Source organism: Rhinatrema bivittatum, chromosome 7 (genome assembly GCF_901001135.1).
Source record: "Rhinatrema bivittatum chromosome 7, aRhiBiv1.1, whole genome shotgun sequence".
NCBI lineage: Eukaryota > Metazoa > Chordata > Amphibia > Gymnophiona > Rhinatrematidae > Rhinatrema > Rhinatrema bivittatum.
This window is the reverse complement of record NC_042621.1, coordinates 134,196,579-134,213,973: the sequence shown is the minus strand read 5'-3', so window position 1 is coordinate 134,213,973 and position 17,395 is coordinate 134,196,579. Positions and strand designations below refer to the sequence as shown.

Sequence of the window (17,395 nt, the reverse complement as noted above, 5' to 3'; positions counted from 1 at the left end):
ACACTGTCCCCTCTTGCGGGTGGGTGAAATTATTGCACTTCAATGACAAAATTGTTTTCACTTTAAGGATGTATTCATGATATTCCTGAAGCAAACACCCTTTTCAAACTGGTATGTCAGTGGATTAGGAAATTAAAATCCTATGTCCATCTAATCAGTTTCATATCAACTTAAATTACCAAATTACCGTATTTTTCGTTCCATAAGACGCACTTTTTCCCTCCAAAAGTGGGGGGAAAATGTCTGCATCTTATGAAGCGAATATAAAAAAAAACAAACTAAAAATCTTAACTACAACCCCCCCCCTCCTGACCCCCCCCCCCCCCAAGACCTGCCAAAAGTCCCTGGTGGTCCAGCGGGGGTGCAGGAGCGGTCAGAGAGTGATCTCCTGCACTTAGGCCGACGGCTGCCAGTAATCAAAATGGCGCTGATGGCCCTTTACCCTTACTATGTTACAGGGGCCGACCAATGGCACCGGTAGCCCCTGTGACATAGTAAGGGCAAAGGGCTGTCTGTGCCATTTTGATTACTGGCAGCCGATGGCCCAAGTGTAGGAGATCGCTCCCGGACCCCTACTAGACCACCAGGGGCTTTTGGCAGGTCTTTGGGGGGGGGGTCAGGAGGGTGGGAGGTTGTTAATTTAAAGGGTTGGGATGGTTTTTTTTTTGTTTTTTTTTTGGGGGGGGGGTTCCCACAGAAAGAGAAATAAGTTTTCTGATCTGGGGAGTGGACCAAAATGGCCCTCCCCAGACCCAAAAACAAAATGGGGACAAAAAAAATGTTATGTACTCCCCTAATTTGCTCCCTAAGATGCACAGACGCCTGGAAACAGAGCCGGTTTAGCACACAGTTTGGTTTTGGTTTTTTTTTCCCCCCCTCTGAATCCTAGGTGCGTCTTATGATCAGGTGCGTCTTATGGAGCGAAAAATAATAATTTGTAACTTTATTTCAGTTTATTACCAGTAGTCTCCCACATCTATCCACATTCCACTCCTTCCCATGTTCCCTAGGTGTCAGCCACAGACCACAGAATGGGATGTTGTCTCTTTTTTTTTTGTTTGTTTTGGTTTTTGGCTGAATCTTCTTGCTTCTAAACCAGGGAGAGCCGTCCCATGTGAAAGATCATTCTTCCAGGATTCTTACACAATCCTGAGAAAATCTAGCCCTTTATTTCACCTGCTGGGCTTGCTTGCACATATTCTGCTATACTTTCCCATATCTTCTGTCAACAATAGACTGTTCCCTGGTTTCAGAATCTCATTGCATTGTTTCCGAAAGAATCCAGGATTATATTAAATGTTAATCTTTCGGTTTCTAACTTTGATTTCTTTTGCTAAATTTATTGCATTGTTTAGAAGTAATGTCTTTAGCACTATTGATTCATAGCAGTTTACAGAAGAAGCAAGCCAGTTTTATCATTCAGCTGACATATCAAAGAGGGCATTAGTATTAAAAGGCTTTCTGCTGCAGAATTTGTGTTCAATAACCTTGTATCAAAAGAAACTATTTCCCATTTCACCTTGCAGACTAGTCCCCACCTGTGGGATTCCCCTGTGTATCGGTAGGTAGAGGCAGAGAACTTTTATGTTTCTTTACGCTATTGCCGCTGTTTATTCTGGGATAGCTGGGCGGTTCTCTAGTAGTTCTCTGCCTCTGGCTAGGTGGTGGTAGGCTGGGTTAGCTGGGTACTTAAAAAAAAAAACAAAAAAAAAAACAACCAACCAGGGACAGGTGTAACCGTAGGATAGGCTCCGAAAAGGCCCCACTTCTCTCAGGTTTGCAACCCAGGTAAGACCCAGAAAGAGAAGCTGTGGTCTGCAGAGGGCAGTTCCGGGAGGGGAAGTTGCATGCTCATAGGGAGCGGATGGCGTTTTTATTTGTCGGGGCACAGCTGGTCTTTTCTCCCCCTCAGATGGCTCAGGGCATGGCTGAGAGGGGCCGGAAATGTGCCCAATGTGGTGCAAGGAGACAGCTCCAATGTGGGCTCTTTCTGCCCCTGCTGTGATGGCTTGCAATCTCTGGGAAATAAGCAGTGGAGGAGAGGAGGGGCAGGCCTCAGACCGATGCGCCACTGACACCGGCTCAAAGGAGCTGTGAGAGCAAGCAGAGCAGGCATAGGGCTCGACATGGGGGGATGTGGCCGGAAGGCAGACATTCAAGTTCGGGGATATCCCTTTAATGAGGAAGAAAGGAGGTGCAAGGCAGGAATCAGAATTTTCTTCTGAATTTTGATACACCATGCCTATAAAAAGATAAAGGCCAAAGGGGAGGCTCTAGCGAGAACCTCTAAAGAGTCGCAGCATTCTTCGGGTTCGAAACTAAGGATGGAGGAAGCCGTCCCCCCCCACCCCCCACCACAGCAAAGGAGGGTGGAAAGTTGGTTTAAGATTCCAAAGGTAGATGCAGTGTCAAAGACAACTATCCTGGTAGAAGGGGGTGCAACTTCGAGAGATGCTCAAAATAGGAAGATAGAAGCCTTCCTGGAAACAGTTAGCCTGTCCTTGCAGGCAGCAGTGTGTGGGCGCTATGTAACTAGAGCAGATGGTTGCAACAGCTCCGTGATGACGTATTAGGCATGGATGAAAGCCCAGGGGAAAACATGGCCAGAATAGTCAGGGACAGCAATAGAGTCAAGGACAGCTTTTCTAGCAGATGCATTTTATGACTTAATTAGAACCTCTGCCTTTTACAGACAGATTGAAAAGTATCCCAAATTCTGAGCATTAGAAAAGTTCAAGTAGGGCCCTATTTTGAAGAGGATCCTCCAGATTGTCGGCAAAGCCTGCTATTGCGCTTTCCCACCCTCTGCCAAGCTGGATAAGGGGTGTGGGCGGTGGAGGATCCTGTGAATTTCTGAACTGGCTGTGAAGCTGTATATCCCATATTTGAGAGACTAGGAATGGCCTCTTCCATGGTCAGACACTTGTGCATGGTGCCATCAAGAGAAAATGAGAGGCCAAAGGGAATTAGCCATCTGTATTTCACGGCTTTGCTGCGAAGAAAAGCTTAAACTTCCCTAAAAGATTGCCGGTTTTGAAGAGTCGCCAGAGAGAGGGAAGATAGCGATATTATGGCTTTCCCAAGCCCATTCGTTTCGCTCCCGTGAGGCCGCTGCTATCTGTTCCTTAATTTTATACTCCGTAAAGCAAACAATGATGTTGCGCGGGCGATTAGGCTGGGGAGAGCGCAGGGCCCTATGAGCTCGATCGAATTGTATTTCAGGAGGTACAAATTTCCCATGCTTATTCGTCTCCCAAAGTAGATATAAACAAAAGTCTTGGACCAGCACATGGCAATCTTCGGGTGCCGTCGCCTCGGAGAAACCCCAGAAACGGAGATTGCTCCTACACACTCTGTTTTCTAAATCGGCGATCTTAGCTGTAAGTTGGGCGGTGTCCACCCGAAAGGTGTCAGAAATATTTTTGTTTGCGAGTACTTGCGCAGATTGGCCCTCAAGTCACACGTCAAGCTCGGCCACCCAGTGACTTAAAGACGTGAGGTCCTCCCGCATCTCCCGCCGGTACACCTTTATGTCCGCCCGTAGCCCAGCGAACCATTCCCTGAATTCGTCCCGAGTCGGATGTTCTGACATTGGACCATCAGTCGGTTCAGAAAGTGTCATAGAGGGCTCCGGGAGGTCAGCGCGCGAAACGCCACCATCTTGGTTTCCGTCCACGTTAGCGGAGCAGCTTCCCAGATCTTTATTACCTTCTTTTTGGTAGGAAAAACGCTGCAGATCCGGATCTTTCTTCTTGCTAGTCATGCCTTGTGACAAGGACAGACTCCCAGAGCCAGTAGAGAGTTACTTGGGGTAAGTAGAACACGGATGGCTGTGGATTTGATGGGAGACAGCGGGAGCTCTAAAATTAAGCTGCCATCTCGCAGCGTTACGTCACGCGCCCCCTGGAAGGTAATATATATTTTAACCTATTGGCTAGTAGTTTGGCATAAATATTTATGTCCAAGTTAAGCAGTGACATAGGGCGATAAGGTGCAGGACAGTCTGGTTCTTTCCCTAGCTTGGGCAAAAGTATCACCATTGTTGCCCAGGAAGATTCCAGTATGCTCGGAGTGTATGCTCGGAGTGTATCAGGTACAAAAACTTAGATTGTAAGCCCTCTGGGGATAGAAAAATACCTACAGTACCTGAATGTAAACCGGTGTGATATCTCGGTTGAGATCGAATGTCGGTATATAAAAATAATAAATAAATAAATAAATAAATATTATAGAATTAAAGACAAGTGAGTGGCTTCTGTACTTGCTCAATTAACACTTTGTAAAAGAGAGCCATGTGGCCCAGGAGGCTTGAGATTTAAGCTGTCTGATAACGCTCGCTATATCCCCCTCTGTAATTGGTTGACTTAATTTCAACAATCCCACCTCCCCCACCTGAGGCAAATTCACCTTGGACATAAATTCATCCCTCACTTATAAATCCTCCACTTCAGCAGAATATAGGTCTTGATAATAGTCCCAAAAAACTTTCTCTATCCCTTTAGCATCAGAGCACCACTCTCTCGCAGCATCCTTTAAACAATTGACATGCGCTGAGCCTCTCTGAGCTCTCACCAGATTTTCCAGTAACCTACCAGGTTTCTTACCAAGCCGGTAGTTTGTGTTTAGTGCAAACAGGGAATTTAATGCACACTGGTGAAGGTAATCATTTAACAATTTTTGCACAGACAAAATTTCCTCTTGCCGTTTAGCATGCCCAGTGTTAATGAAACATTGCTTGCATACACTCAAATGTTTAGTAAGCTCTAAAATAGTTCTATTAAGGGCTTTATGCTTAGATGAGACATAACTGATTTCCCTTCATGAAGGCTTTTGCCCTTTCCCAGTATAAAATGGGGTTCCCTCTATGCTGTTATAAGTTGCATAATCTTGCCATTTTATTTTCAGATAGGAATGAAATGAGATCATTTAGCCATATAGGTATCCAAAACAGATTTAGAACTAGAATTCTGGCAAACAAAGGTACATTGCACCAAGCAATGGCCAGATACAGCTATAGGGCCAATCGTAACTCTTGAAATTTGGTGAAGGTCCTCACTGAGCAATATATAATCTATACAAGACTTAGTCTCATGTGCCCTCACAAAATGTGTGAAGTCTCTCGCCTGGGTATAATGTCTGCCAAATATCTAAAAGATCCATAGTTGAGCACAGAAAATTAACCCCTTTATTAGCAGACAGTGATCTTAAGGTAGGCCATCTATCTATGGAAGGATCGGCTATAAAATTGAAGTCTTCTCCCATAAGGGAAGCAGTTCCCATGTCCTGTAAACAGGTAATTAAACCAGTTTAGAAAGTATGCTGTTTAATTTGGGGGCATAAACCGAAGCCAGAATTACTTCTTTCAGTTTCCTTTTACCAAAACAAAGCATCCTTAGGATCAGCTTTAACCAGTTCCATTTGAAAAGATATAGTTTTATTAATTAAAAAGCTACCCCACTTCATTTAGTGGTGCCTTGCGCTGAGAACTCTTGAGACCCAATGGTGTTGAAGCTTCTTATGTTCCCTGTCTAGTATATGAGTCTCTTGTAAAAATATGATACTCCCTTTGAGTCTTTAATTGTGATAGCACTTTCTCACATTTTACTGGAGGTGCCTAATCCTGCTACATTCCAGGATATAAACTCAATGAGGGTCCCCATCCCAAAACTCACTTGCCCAATACAGCAGAGACAGCCAAGTATCACTGGTGAGACTGGATTGTCCCAAATCAAGCTCCAGTCTCCCCATGTTATGAAGATAGTACTCCAAAACATAGAACCACCTGAATTAATTACACCTTGTGATCCAATCACTGAAAACTGCCCCAACCTCAGCCAAGTATCCATGAAAATCTGCTGGCCCCCCAAATCACCTTAACTACAAAAGGCCAGGAACACCAATTAGATGCATTAGAAAAGGATAATAGGCACATTATACTAAACCCTATGCAGCGAACACAGTCAGACTTTAGCAACTGATTGCAAATGCAACTATAAAGCATTATGAAAAAAATACTGATTACACCAAGCAGTTCCCAAAAATGTGTATATACGTCGCAGGTCTAGAAGAAGTTATAGGAAGCAGAATTGATATCTCTGCCGCTGTGACCACTGCTACCATCCTATTCAAACGCTGAAAATAGTTGAGAAGTCTGAGGATGTATGTTGGAAATACCTTGGCACAGTAGTATGCCGATGCAACAATAGACTGAATTCATAGTCCCTTAACTGGACGAAATGTCTTCCTTTCTACCAAGGAAAAGGTAGATCCTTTACTAGTACAGGACAGCTTTTTCATTCCCCAGAAGCGGGTAATAAGTTTTTGTGCATCTGCCACTGATTCAAAAAGATGAGCCTTATTAAACCACTGTGTGGGGTAGAGTAGTTAAAAGCTTAGAGACTAAAGCCGAACAGACCGTCGCAAACTCCTTCCTCCTGGAAGAGACTTGTAGAAAAATCTTGAAATTAAGACGCACTGGTCACACAGTCAAAGCTCTTTTTGCTTCTGGTATAAATTGCATAATCTCCACTTTTTGGGCAAAATTAAGCAATTTAAATATTAACACTCTTGGCCTGCGCCATGTTGATGGCCCTATTAGGTATGCCTGCATGATACAGAAAGTAAAATGTGCAGCCAAGCTGCACATTTTACTTTAAGAAATTAGCGCCAACCCAAAGGTAGGTGCTAGTTTCTGCCGGCACCAGGAAAGTGCACAGAAAAGCAGTAAAAACTGCTTTTCTGTGCACCCTCCGACTTAATATCATGGCGATATTAAGTTGGGTGTAAAAAAAAAAAATAAAATTTTTTTTAAATGGGCTGGCGGCTGTCGGGCCGAAACCAGATGTTCAATTTTGCCGGCGTCCGGTTTCAGAGCCCGTGGCTGTCGGCGGGCTCGAGAACCGACGCTGGCAAAATTGAGTGTCTGTTGTCAAACCCGCTGACAGCCGCCGCTCCTTTTGCCCGTTTCTACCGCACCACCTAATTTAAATACAGAATCGCGCACACAGGCGAGTGGCTTGTGCGCGCGCCAGGAGAGCGGGCGTTCGTCCGTCCTCCCGCGGACTTTACTGAATCGGCCCATTAGCAGGGTATTGGAGAAACCTACACAGAAAATTCTTTGAGATTGGTTATTCAGAATAACGGAATTGAATCACAATGAACTGGGAGGATGTAATAGAGAATAAACAAACTAATGAATAACAAATCACTGGGACCAAATGGTATATACCCAGATGTCTGAAAGAACTAAAAAATGAAATTGCAAACATGTGGATAAAGGTGAACCGGTAGGTATAGTATACTTGGATTTTCAGAAGGCGTTTGACAAAGTTCCTCATGAGAGGCTTCTAGGAAAAGTAAAAAGTCATGGGATAGGTGGCAATGTCCTTTCGTGGATTGCAAACTGGCTAAAAGACAGGAAACAGAGAGTAGGATTAAATGGGCAATTTTCTCAGTGGAAGGGAGTGGACAGTGGAGTACCTCAGGGTTCTGTGTTGGGACCCTTACTGTTCAATATATTTATAAATGATCTGGAAAGAAATACGACGAGTGAGATAATCAAATTTGCAGATGACACAAAATTGTGCAGAGTAGTTAAATCACAAGCAGATTGTGATAAATTGCAGGAAGACCTTGTGAGACTGGAAAATTGGGCATCCAAATGGCAGATGAAATTTAATGTGGATAAGTGCAAGGTGATGCATATAGGGAAAAATAACCCATGCTATAATTACACGATGTTGGGTTCCATATTAGGTGCTACAACCCAAGAAAGAGATCTAGGTGTCATAGTGGATAACACATTGAAATCGTCGGTTCAGTGTGCTGCGGCAGTCAAAAAAGCAAACAGAATGTTGGGAATTATTAGAAAAGGAATGATGAATAAAACGGAAAATGTCATAATGCCTCTGTATCGCTCCATGGTAAGACCGCACCTTGAATACTGTGTACAATTCTGGTCGCCGCATCTCAAAAAAGATATAATTGCGATGGAGAAGGTACAGAGAAGGGCTACCAAAATGATAAGGGGAATGGAACAACTCCCCTATGAGGAAAGACTAAAGAGGTTAGGACTTTTCAGCTTGGAGAAGAGACGACTGAGGGGGGATATGATAGAGGTGTTTAAAATCATGAGAGGTCTAGAACGGGTAGATGTGAATCGGTTATTTACTCTTTCGGATAGTAGGACTAGGGGACACTCCATGAAGTTAGCATGGGGCACATTTAAAACTAATCGGAGAAAGTTCTTTTTTACTCAACGCACAATTAAACTCTGGAATTTGTTGCCAGAGAATGTGGTTCGTGCAGTTAGTATAGCTGTGTTTAAAAAAGGATTGGATAAGTTCTTGGAGGAGAAGTCCATTACCTGCTATTAAGTTCACTTAGAGAATAGCCACTGCCATTAGCAATGGTTACATGGAATAGACAGTTTTTGGGTACTTGCCAGGTTCTTATGGCCTGGATTGGCCACTGTTGGAAACAGGATGCTGGGCTTGATGGACCCTTGGTCTGACCCAGTATGGCATTTTCTTATGTTCTTATGTTCTAACCTTATTCGTATCACCTAAGGATTGAAATGTGGCCAATGTAATGCCCATTTTTAAAATGAGCTCCAGGGATAATCTGGGAACCACAGACTAGTGAGCCTAATGTCTGTGCTGGGCAAAATGGCAGAAGCTATTCTAAAGAACAAAATTACTTGCCATCTGGATAGGCTGACTAATGGGACAGAGCCAACATAAATTTAGCAAAGGGAAATCTTGGCTTACAAGTTTTAGACTTTTTGATAGAGTTAACATGTTGACGTGTGAGTTTACTGATATGGTGTGTCTGGATTTTCAGAGGGCATTTGATAAAATCTCATGTGAGATTTATCAGGAAGTTGGAAAGTCATGGGATAGCAGACAATATCCTATTGTAGATTAACTGACTAATGGATAGGAAGCAATAGGACTGAATAATCATGTCTTTTAAAGGAGAAAGATAGTGGCGCGCCCATGGATCTGTTTAATATATTTATAAATGTTTGTAGAAAAGGAGTGAAGAGTGAAGTGATCAAATTCACAAATGATTCTAAATTCTGAAATGTTAGACAAACTAGCTTTGAGAAATTGCAAGATGACCTTACAAGATTGGGGGATTGAGTGTCTAAATGGCAGATGACAATTAATGTGGACAAAAGTAAAGTGATGCATATAGGGAAGAATAAATAATCCAAACTATTGGTATACTATACGAGGTTCTATATTAGGTATCGCCACCCAGAAAAAAGATTTTGGTGTTATTGTGGACTATACTTTGAAATCCTTGATTTGGTGGTAGTCAAAAGCAAATAGAATGTTAGGTGTTAGGAGTGAAAAACAGGATATGTCTCTCTGTATTGAGTATTTTGTGCAGTTCTGGTCATCCCATCAAAGATATAGCAAAACTAGAAAAGGTACAGAGAAGGAAGACAAAAGTGATAGGTGGGACAGCACTCCCATGAGGAAAGACTAAATAGGTTAGGACTCTTCAACCTGGAGAAGAGAGATAATAGGTCTAAAACCTGTAACAGGTATTATCCAAGCAATTTACAGTATAAAACAAGTGTAAACATTCAAAAAGACAAAATACAGAATACATAAAGCCCAAAACTCAATAGAGAAGTCTGCATTAATCAAAAGTGTGGCTGAAGAGTCACATTTTTACTAACTTGCAGAATTTCATATAATTTAATTCTGAGCAGCTTTCAAGGGGCTGGGCCTTGGAAACTGAAGGATGACTCTTGTGACCTCAAGCCTGATAGCGGAAGAAGAAATGCAAAAGACCTTTTCTGTGAGGAGCATAGAATGATCAAACGTTTTTGGGGTTTGTTTTTTTTTTTTTTGAAAGGTAGAGAGGAGTTACCAGATGAGTGCAGATCTTTAGACATATATTTAAACATGAAGAACTTGCAGAACAGGGGTTATAGGGTTAAATTAAGACCAAAGGTGACCTTGGCAGCGGTATTTTGAAGCAGCTGCATTCGTTTGAGTTGATAGTTTGGGACTCCAAGGAGGAGTGAATTACAGTAGTTGATCCTGGAGATCAAAGGCATGAATGAGTAATTTTTAATCATGGGATTCAAGTAATGGATGCAGATGTATGTATCAAAGATTTCTGGGCTATATTAGAAATTTATTTATTTAAACAATTTTTATATACCAGTTTTTTTACTGGGTAGTGTTGTGAACTTGGTTAGCCTACTGATGGGGGGGGGGGGAATTGCAATGGGTTCCAAAAAACATGGTTTAGTCCTTGCTGTCCTTTTGCACTGCTGTACATGTAGCTCTTTGGGTCCTGAGCCTGTTAACTTTTTTCATCTTTCACCCTTCTCTAGACACCTCGTAGGCAGAAGAGACTATTTTGCCGGTACTACAGTGGAAACAAGAGCTCTTGGTACATCTTGGCCCCAGTCAAGCAGGAAGATGAGTGGGACAGTCCTCGCATCGTACGCTTCCATGATATAATATCTGATGAAGAAATCGCAAAAATCAAAGAGTTGGCAAAGCCCAGGGTGAGCAAAGTTCTGATTCTTTAACTGTGCCTTGTACAATGTCCCCCCCCCCCCTCCCTCAGCTATTGCATATACCACAGCCTGAGGCTACTGTTGCCCCCTGTAAGAGTAAGGTTACAGGCTATACTAACCCTTGCACAAATGAAGCACTTTCCATAGCAAGGGGTGCTTTGTGGAGGAGGAAACAACTAGGAGCATCTTGAAATCTCCCTGACTTTCAGCAAGTCACTTTTATTATTCCCCCTTGAACATATGCAGAAATATATTTAGTTTATACTGCTTGCGGTGCTTAGATCCTCTGTTGCTGCTGCATCACAGATGAAAGCGACAGGATTGACCCATAATGCTGAGCTCTGCTAACATAAGGCTGTAAAGAAATGCCAGCTCTTACACTGTTGTACCCCAGCCCAAATATATCAAAAACAAGGGAAAAGCAGCAGTTTAAAACATACAAGGCATTACTGTGAGAGAATTAGGTAAGTTCATACACTTCTATCATGTTTATAGCAAGGGAGAGAGTCTCTTTTAAGAAAGCAGCACAAAGAAGCTGATTTCTGATTGATAAGCAGATGCCTTAAGTAACACTGATGATCATGTGACTGTGGCGTACAGATTTCTTTCAGAGCTTTCTTACAAAGTTTCTGGGCATACATGGGGGTTTCCAACACACAGCTAGATTGTTGCTCTTCAGTTTTCTTTTGTCATTGGAGACTGCTGCTGCAATTTGGTCTCAGATAACTGTACCAGGTTTTTATTGCTGTAGCATTTGCACTGACTTTTAAATGTTTATTTTTGAAAATTATGCATTAGGTATCAAAAGAAACATTGACATTGCCAAATACTATATAATGTCTGTAGTAAAATGGGGAGTAGTGGGTTTGGAAAACAGAACTTTACTCTTGGAAAAAGAAAATAGGTAGATTCAACATAGAGAACTCTAGGCATAATCTATGTTGATGCAAACACACAAAAGATAAAACATAAATATATGTCTAACATTTGTTAGAGAGGCTAAACGGGGAGGTAGCAGAATCCCCAATCAACAGCATTTTCCCATCCACAAATGATCTGGATAAAAAGAAAAAACAAAAACATTCAAAAGTCTAACTAAGCATTTATAAGGAAAATGCTGTGCAAACTGGCACTCAGGAGCCAGTATTCTGACTCAGCTGAAATCTACATTTCAGTTAAGGTATAGAAGATATCTGATATATCCGTAGTCTTTGACTTATAAATACAACTAGAAGGTGGCAAAATACGTTTTTAAAAATTCAATCCTGGTCTGTCTCTAGTAGGAAGAATGCAGTTAGGTTTGCCTTGGTGATCCTGTTCCAGAAGTGGGCTCACATTCAAGCTATCAGATAGCCGATTTTCATGGGAACCTCTATTCTTCTGTAAAGGGATGTTTAAAAATAAAAAATAAAGCTTAAAAATTACCTGAGTAAGACTGCATTGGCCTGTCTGAAAAAGCAGAGCTGGATAGAGCAGGAATACTCAGTGACTGATCTAGCTGCTAATTCTCCTTATTGGCAGCAGAAAACTGGCTTGCCACAAGAGAAAAGAGCCCTTGTAGGGACACACCATTCTTTCCTGATTGCACCCGGGCCCTGTGTGCCTACGGGGATAGAGGGAAGACACTGCAGGGAATGGGTAATGAGAGAGGTTTTGCGATTAATGGGTCTGCGATTGTGACAGACCCAGCAGAAGAGGTAGAGGGGCCTTGCTGTTGTGGCACTCCAGAGCAGTTTTGAAGGAGGGGTCCAGTGGTGGTCACGACCGGTGAGCCAGCAAGACAACGTCTGGCTGTTGCAACTGACAGGCACTCGTGCTGCCGATCACACCTTTGCTGTCAGCGTTTCCTCAGGATCGGAGGGAGAAAGGGAGCTGGCCCAGGTCGGCAGAGATGCGGAGGCCTCTGGCATCCTCCAGCTGCGATCTCAGTCGGGTGAGTGCTGGGGTGCCACTGTGGTTTGAGATAGAGAATTTTAAAAAAATCCTGTCACTGTCAGAGGGTCTAAGGGAAGCCCCTGACACAACTGAGCCAACTAGGCCACAGTCCAGACTGTCATTGTCAGTGGGTACCCACAACTCTCGGGGGCCATGAAATTCATTAAAAAATTTAAATAAAACTTAGACATGGTGGTGGCCAAGTAAAGGGACCCTGGCTGGCCACATGGTCGAATCCATCTCTTGATCCCTGAAGTGAATGTTAAAATTGAAATTAGACCTGTTGGAACCAGAGCATATATAGTCATTAAAAACACCTAAAATGCCCTAAGATATGAGAAATATGATCACCAAAGAAGACCAAAAGGATCCCTGAAAAGAAATTAAGACAAATTTAAAGTAAAGAAATAATTACAGCTAATAAGGAAAAATGATTTTTAAAAATGACAGCATTGAACATGGGTAAATTAGAGAAGTTACTGATGCTCAGAAAAATATTTTAAAGCCAAAGTTAAGGAGCAACAATTAAATTAACATAATGGTTAGCATCCAACCACCCCTATGCTCAATGGTTAGGCCCAAAGCTACCTGGGAAAACTAGGACCACTATGGTGACCAAAACATGGACTGAAGACGTATCCTAGTGAACATGGGCAACTGTTTCTCACAGGACAAGCAGGATGGTAGTCCTCACATATGGGTGAGATCATCGGGATGGAGCCCAATCATGGAAAACTTCTGTCAAAGTTTCCAGAACTTTGACTGGCCCCTACTGGGCATGCCCAGCATGGCACTAACCCTGCAGCCAGCAGGGGTCCCCCTTCAGTCTTCTTTTTTCCACGCAGCAGTAGCCTCGCGGTTTAGGAGCTCTGAAGAGATTCCTGACAGGAATTTTCCTCACGGACTTAATTAAAATTAAATTGCCCCACAGAGGTCCCTCCTCTAACTTTTCTTAGGCCGCGGTACTCCGGTAAGTTTTTCACCGTTTTTCGTCGATTACCATCGAATTTGGCCCTCGCGGCCTACTGGCCGTCGACCGTACCGCGGCTCGAATTTTTTCTATGGCCATGGCATCTGGTTTTTGTTGGTGCCCGGACTATACTCGCACCATGTCTATCACCCCGATCGGGGTTTGGGAGTCTCGATTCCACTAGTAAAGGTGGTCCCTCCGACTGTGCCTCAGCCTCCCACTTCCGTCACGGAGCCGGAGCTGATTGCCCCAGGTCTCCGGGAAGAACTGGACCGGCTGGTCCAGGAGGCCATCGACAAGGCGATGCAACGACTCCAGGTTCCTCCGGCACTGAGAGTGGAACCGGTCACCGACCCGATTCCAGCAGCGCTGGCACCGCTGGTATCCCGGATGGAGGCGCTCATGACTGCCCTTCCACCGGTGATTCCTGGGTCTCCGATGGCTCTGGTGTGCTCCCCAATGACTGCTTCATCGGGAGGAGAAACACCGTTCCGCATTCCTCCTTCGGGGGGTCTTGCCTCAGCCATCGATGCCATGTCGTCCCTCGCCACTGATTCATTCATCGGGGGCGATACGCACATTGGCGCCTTCGATACCGGCACCGATGCCCCCCGGGGCGTCCGCGGTGCCCCCGGTGATTCCTTCGATTTTCTCGGAGCCTCAGCCGGGCCCTTCGGGTATCCAACCCCCTTCTCGTCCTACAGGTCAGCCTGCTGATCCTTATGACACCTGGGGTGATGATACTTCCACAGACACCGATGATTTACCTTCACCTCCTTCTCCTGCTGAAAGTAGAAAGCGTTCTCCCCCCCGGAGAACCTCTCTTTCATTAATTTTGTGAAGGTAATGTCGGCATTGGTCCCTCTTCAGCTTCAGACGGAGCAAGATGATAGGCACCAGATGATGGAGCTTCTCCAATTCCTGGATGCCCCTAAAGTGATCACTTCTATTCCCATTCATCAAGTTCTTCTTGACCTCAGAAAGAACTGGGAAAGCCCTGGATCCATTGCCCCAGTACACAGAAAAGCTGACACTACTTATCTAGTGCAGTCAGCCCCTGGCTTTCAAAAATCTCAGCTTGACCACCACTCAGTTGTGGTAGAATCAGCTCAAAAGAAAGCAAAAAGAACGAAGCCACACTCCTCTACCCCTCTGTCAAGGAACACAAGTTCCTAGACAATATTGGTCGTCGAGTGTTCCAAGGGGCCATGCTCATCTCCAGAATTGCTTCTTACCAGCTGTACATGACCCAATACAATAGGGTCATTTTCAAGCAAATACAGGATTTCTCTGAAACCCTGCCTGACCAATTCCAAGAACACCTTCAAACCCTTGTCAACAAGGGGTTTGAGGCAGGAAAGCATGAGATAAGAACAGCCTACGATATCTTCGACACCTCCACTAGAGTGTCTGCAACTGCCATTTCGGCAAGACGCTGGGCCTGGCTCAAGTCTTCTGACCTTCGCCCAGAAGTACAAGACAGGCTCTCTGACCTGCCCTGTATAGGAGCAGGTCAGAGAGCTGAATCGGTCAACAGATTCAGCAAATAGTGGCTGAGTTAAAGGACCATTATGAGACCCTCAAACAGCTCTCATCGATACCTTCTGACTTCCCTTCTAGGCAGCCCTTCAAGAAGGACTCTAAGAAGTCATTCTTCCGCCCAAGGAAGTACTATCTCCCACCAACAAGGTCCCGAGTTCCGAGGCCGTATCAAAAATCTCAGCCTCGCCAGCCCCGGAAGCAGAAGCCACAAGCAGCTCCCCAGCCGGGGCCTGCTTCAGGTTTTTGACTTTCACAGGCATACCAGTGGGAGGTCGATTATGCCACTTTCATGGAATGTGGCAATGAATCACAACCGACCAATGGGTGCTGGCAATCATTGCTCAGGGCTACTACCTGAACTTTCTCGCTGTTCCACCAGACTCCCCACCTCTACAAGCGAGGAGGGTAACTGACCACTCTGTCCTTCTGGAGCAGGAGGTTTCCCTTCTTCTCCAGTTAACAACAATAGAACCCGTTCCTCTTTCGCAACAAGGCCTAGGGTTCTATTCCCGGTACTTTTTGATCCCCAAAAAATCCGGGGGGCTTCGTCCAATTCTGGACCTACGTGCCATCAAGTACCTCCGTCGGGAAAAGTTCAAGATGGTCACCTTGGGCTCGCTTCTACCTCTTCTACAAAGAGGAGACTGGCTCTGCTCTCTAGACCTCCAGGACGCGTACACCCACATTGCGATAGCTCCAGCTCATCGCAAGTACCTCCGATTTTTAGTAGGCCCAAGGCACTATCAATACCGGGTGCTTCCATTCGGCCTAGCATCGGCACCACAAGTCTTTACCAAATGTCTCGTCGTGGTCGCAGCCTTTCTCAGGAAAGAAGGTGTCCATGTCTACCCCTATTTAGACAACTGGTTAATCAGGGCCCCAACCCAGCAAGCCGCTCGGTCGTCCCTGGATTTGACCCTACACACTCTAATTTCTCTAGGATTTCTCGTCAATTATGAGAAATCCTACTTAGTCCCATCTCAAACCTTGTCCTTCATTGGGGCAGACTTGGACACCTTACAGGCAAAAGCCTTTCTACCTCAACAACAAGTGCAAACCCTCATGTCTCTCGCTCACCAGTTGCAGTCTCAGTATACAGCAACGGCTCGGCAATTCCTTGTCCTTTTAGGACACATGGCGTCCTCAGTCCATCTCACACCAATGGCCCGCCTAGCCATGCGAGTCATGCATTGGACTCTGAGGTCACAATGGATTCAAGTGACTCAGCCTCTGTCAACCATTGTCCACATCACCGACGCACTCCATCTGTCTCTCGCCTGGTGGAAAGATAAGAACAATCTCCTCCAGGGACTGCCTTTTCATCTGCCAGATCCTCAACTCATTCTCACCACCGATGCTTCCAACCTCGGCTGGGGAGCTCATGTGAACAATCTACAGACACAAGGATCTTGGTCTCCAGAGGAAGCCAAACACCAGATCAATTTCCTGGAGCTTCGAGCAATGCGATATGCTCCCAGAGCTTTTCAGGATTGCCTATCAAATCACATCATCCTAATTCAGATGGACAATCAGGTGGCCATGTGGTACATCAACAAACAGGGAAGCACAGGCTCCTTCCTTCTGTGTCAGGAAGCTGCGCAGATTTGGGCGGAAGCGCTCTCCCGCTCGATGTACCTCAGGGCCACCTACTTGCCGGGAGTGCACAATGTCTTGGCAGACAAACTGAGTCGTATCTTCCAACTGCATGAGTGGTCGCTCAATCCCTCGGTAGCGACCTCTCTCTTCCAACAATGGGGTTATCCCCAAATAGACCTCTTTGTGTCCCCTCAGAACCACAAAATGGACAATTACTGCTCCCTCATTCGGAGCGAGCGCTCTCAGCCCAGAAATGCATTCTCTCTCTTGTGGACAGCAGGTCTGCTTTATGCATTCCCTCCACTTCCTCTTCTCTCGAAGACTCTCGTGAAGCTCCGTCAAGACAAGGGAACCATGATCCTGATAGCACCTCACTGGCCATGCCAAGTGTGGTTTCCCATTCTCCAGGACCTCTCCATCCGCAGGCACATTCCCTTGGGAAAGGTCCCGCTTCTGATCACTCAGAACGACTGATGTCTACGCCATCCCAATCTTCAGGCCTTGTCCCTGATGGCATGGATGTTGAAAGGTTAATCCTTCAGCCACTTAACCTTTCAGATTCGGTTTCTCGTGTCCTGATTGCTTCACGGAAGCCTTCCACAAGAAAGTCTTATTCCTATAAATGGGAAAGGTATACATCATGGTGTTCTTCACAGTCCCTTGATCCCTTTTCCTGTCCAATCCCAAGATTCTTGGACTATCTCTGGCATTTGTCAGAATCAGGTCTAAAGACCTCTTCTATCAGAATGCATGTCAGTGCGGTAGCCGCCTTCCATAAAGGTGTCGAGGAGGTCCCTATATCGGTA

General features: G+C 44.9%; 1 protein-coding gene across 3 annotated transcripts in view; it reads left to right on the top strand.

Annotated features, from left to right (window-relative positions):
* Nucleotides 1-17,395, top strand: part of P4HA1 (prolyl 4-hydroxylase subunit alpha 1) — a 280,816-nt gene that overhangs the window by 132,973 nt on the left and 130,448 nt on the right. For all 3 annotated transcript variants that reach the window (XM_029609177.1, XM_029609175.1, XM_029609176.1), the window contains exon 8: nucleotides 10,358-10,534. In XM_029609177.1, coding sequence (XP_029465037.1) covers nucleotides 10,358-10,534 — 177 coding nt within the window. The remainder of the gene's footprint in view (nucleotides 1-10,357; nucleotides 10,535-17,395) is intronic.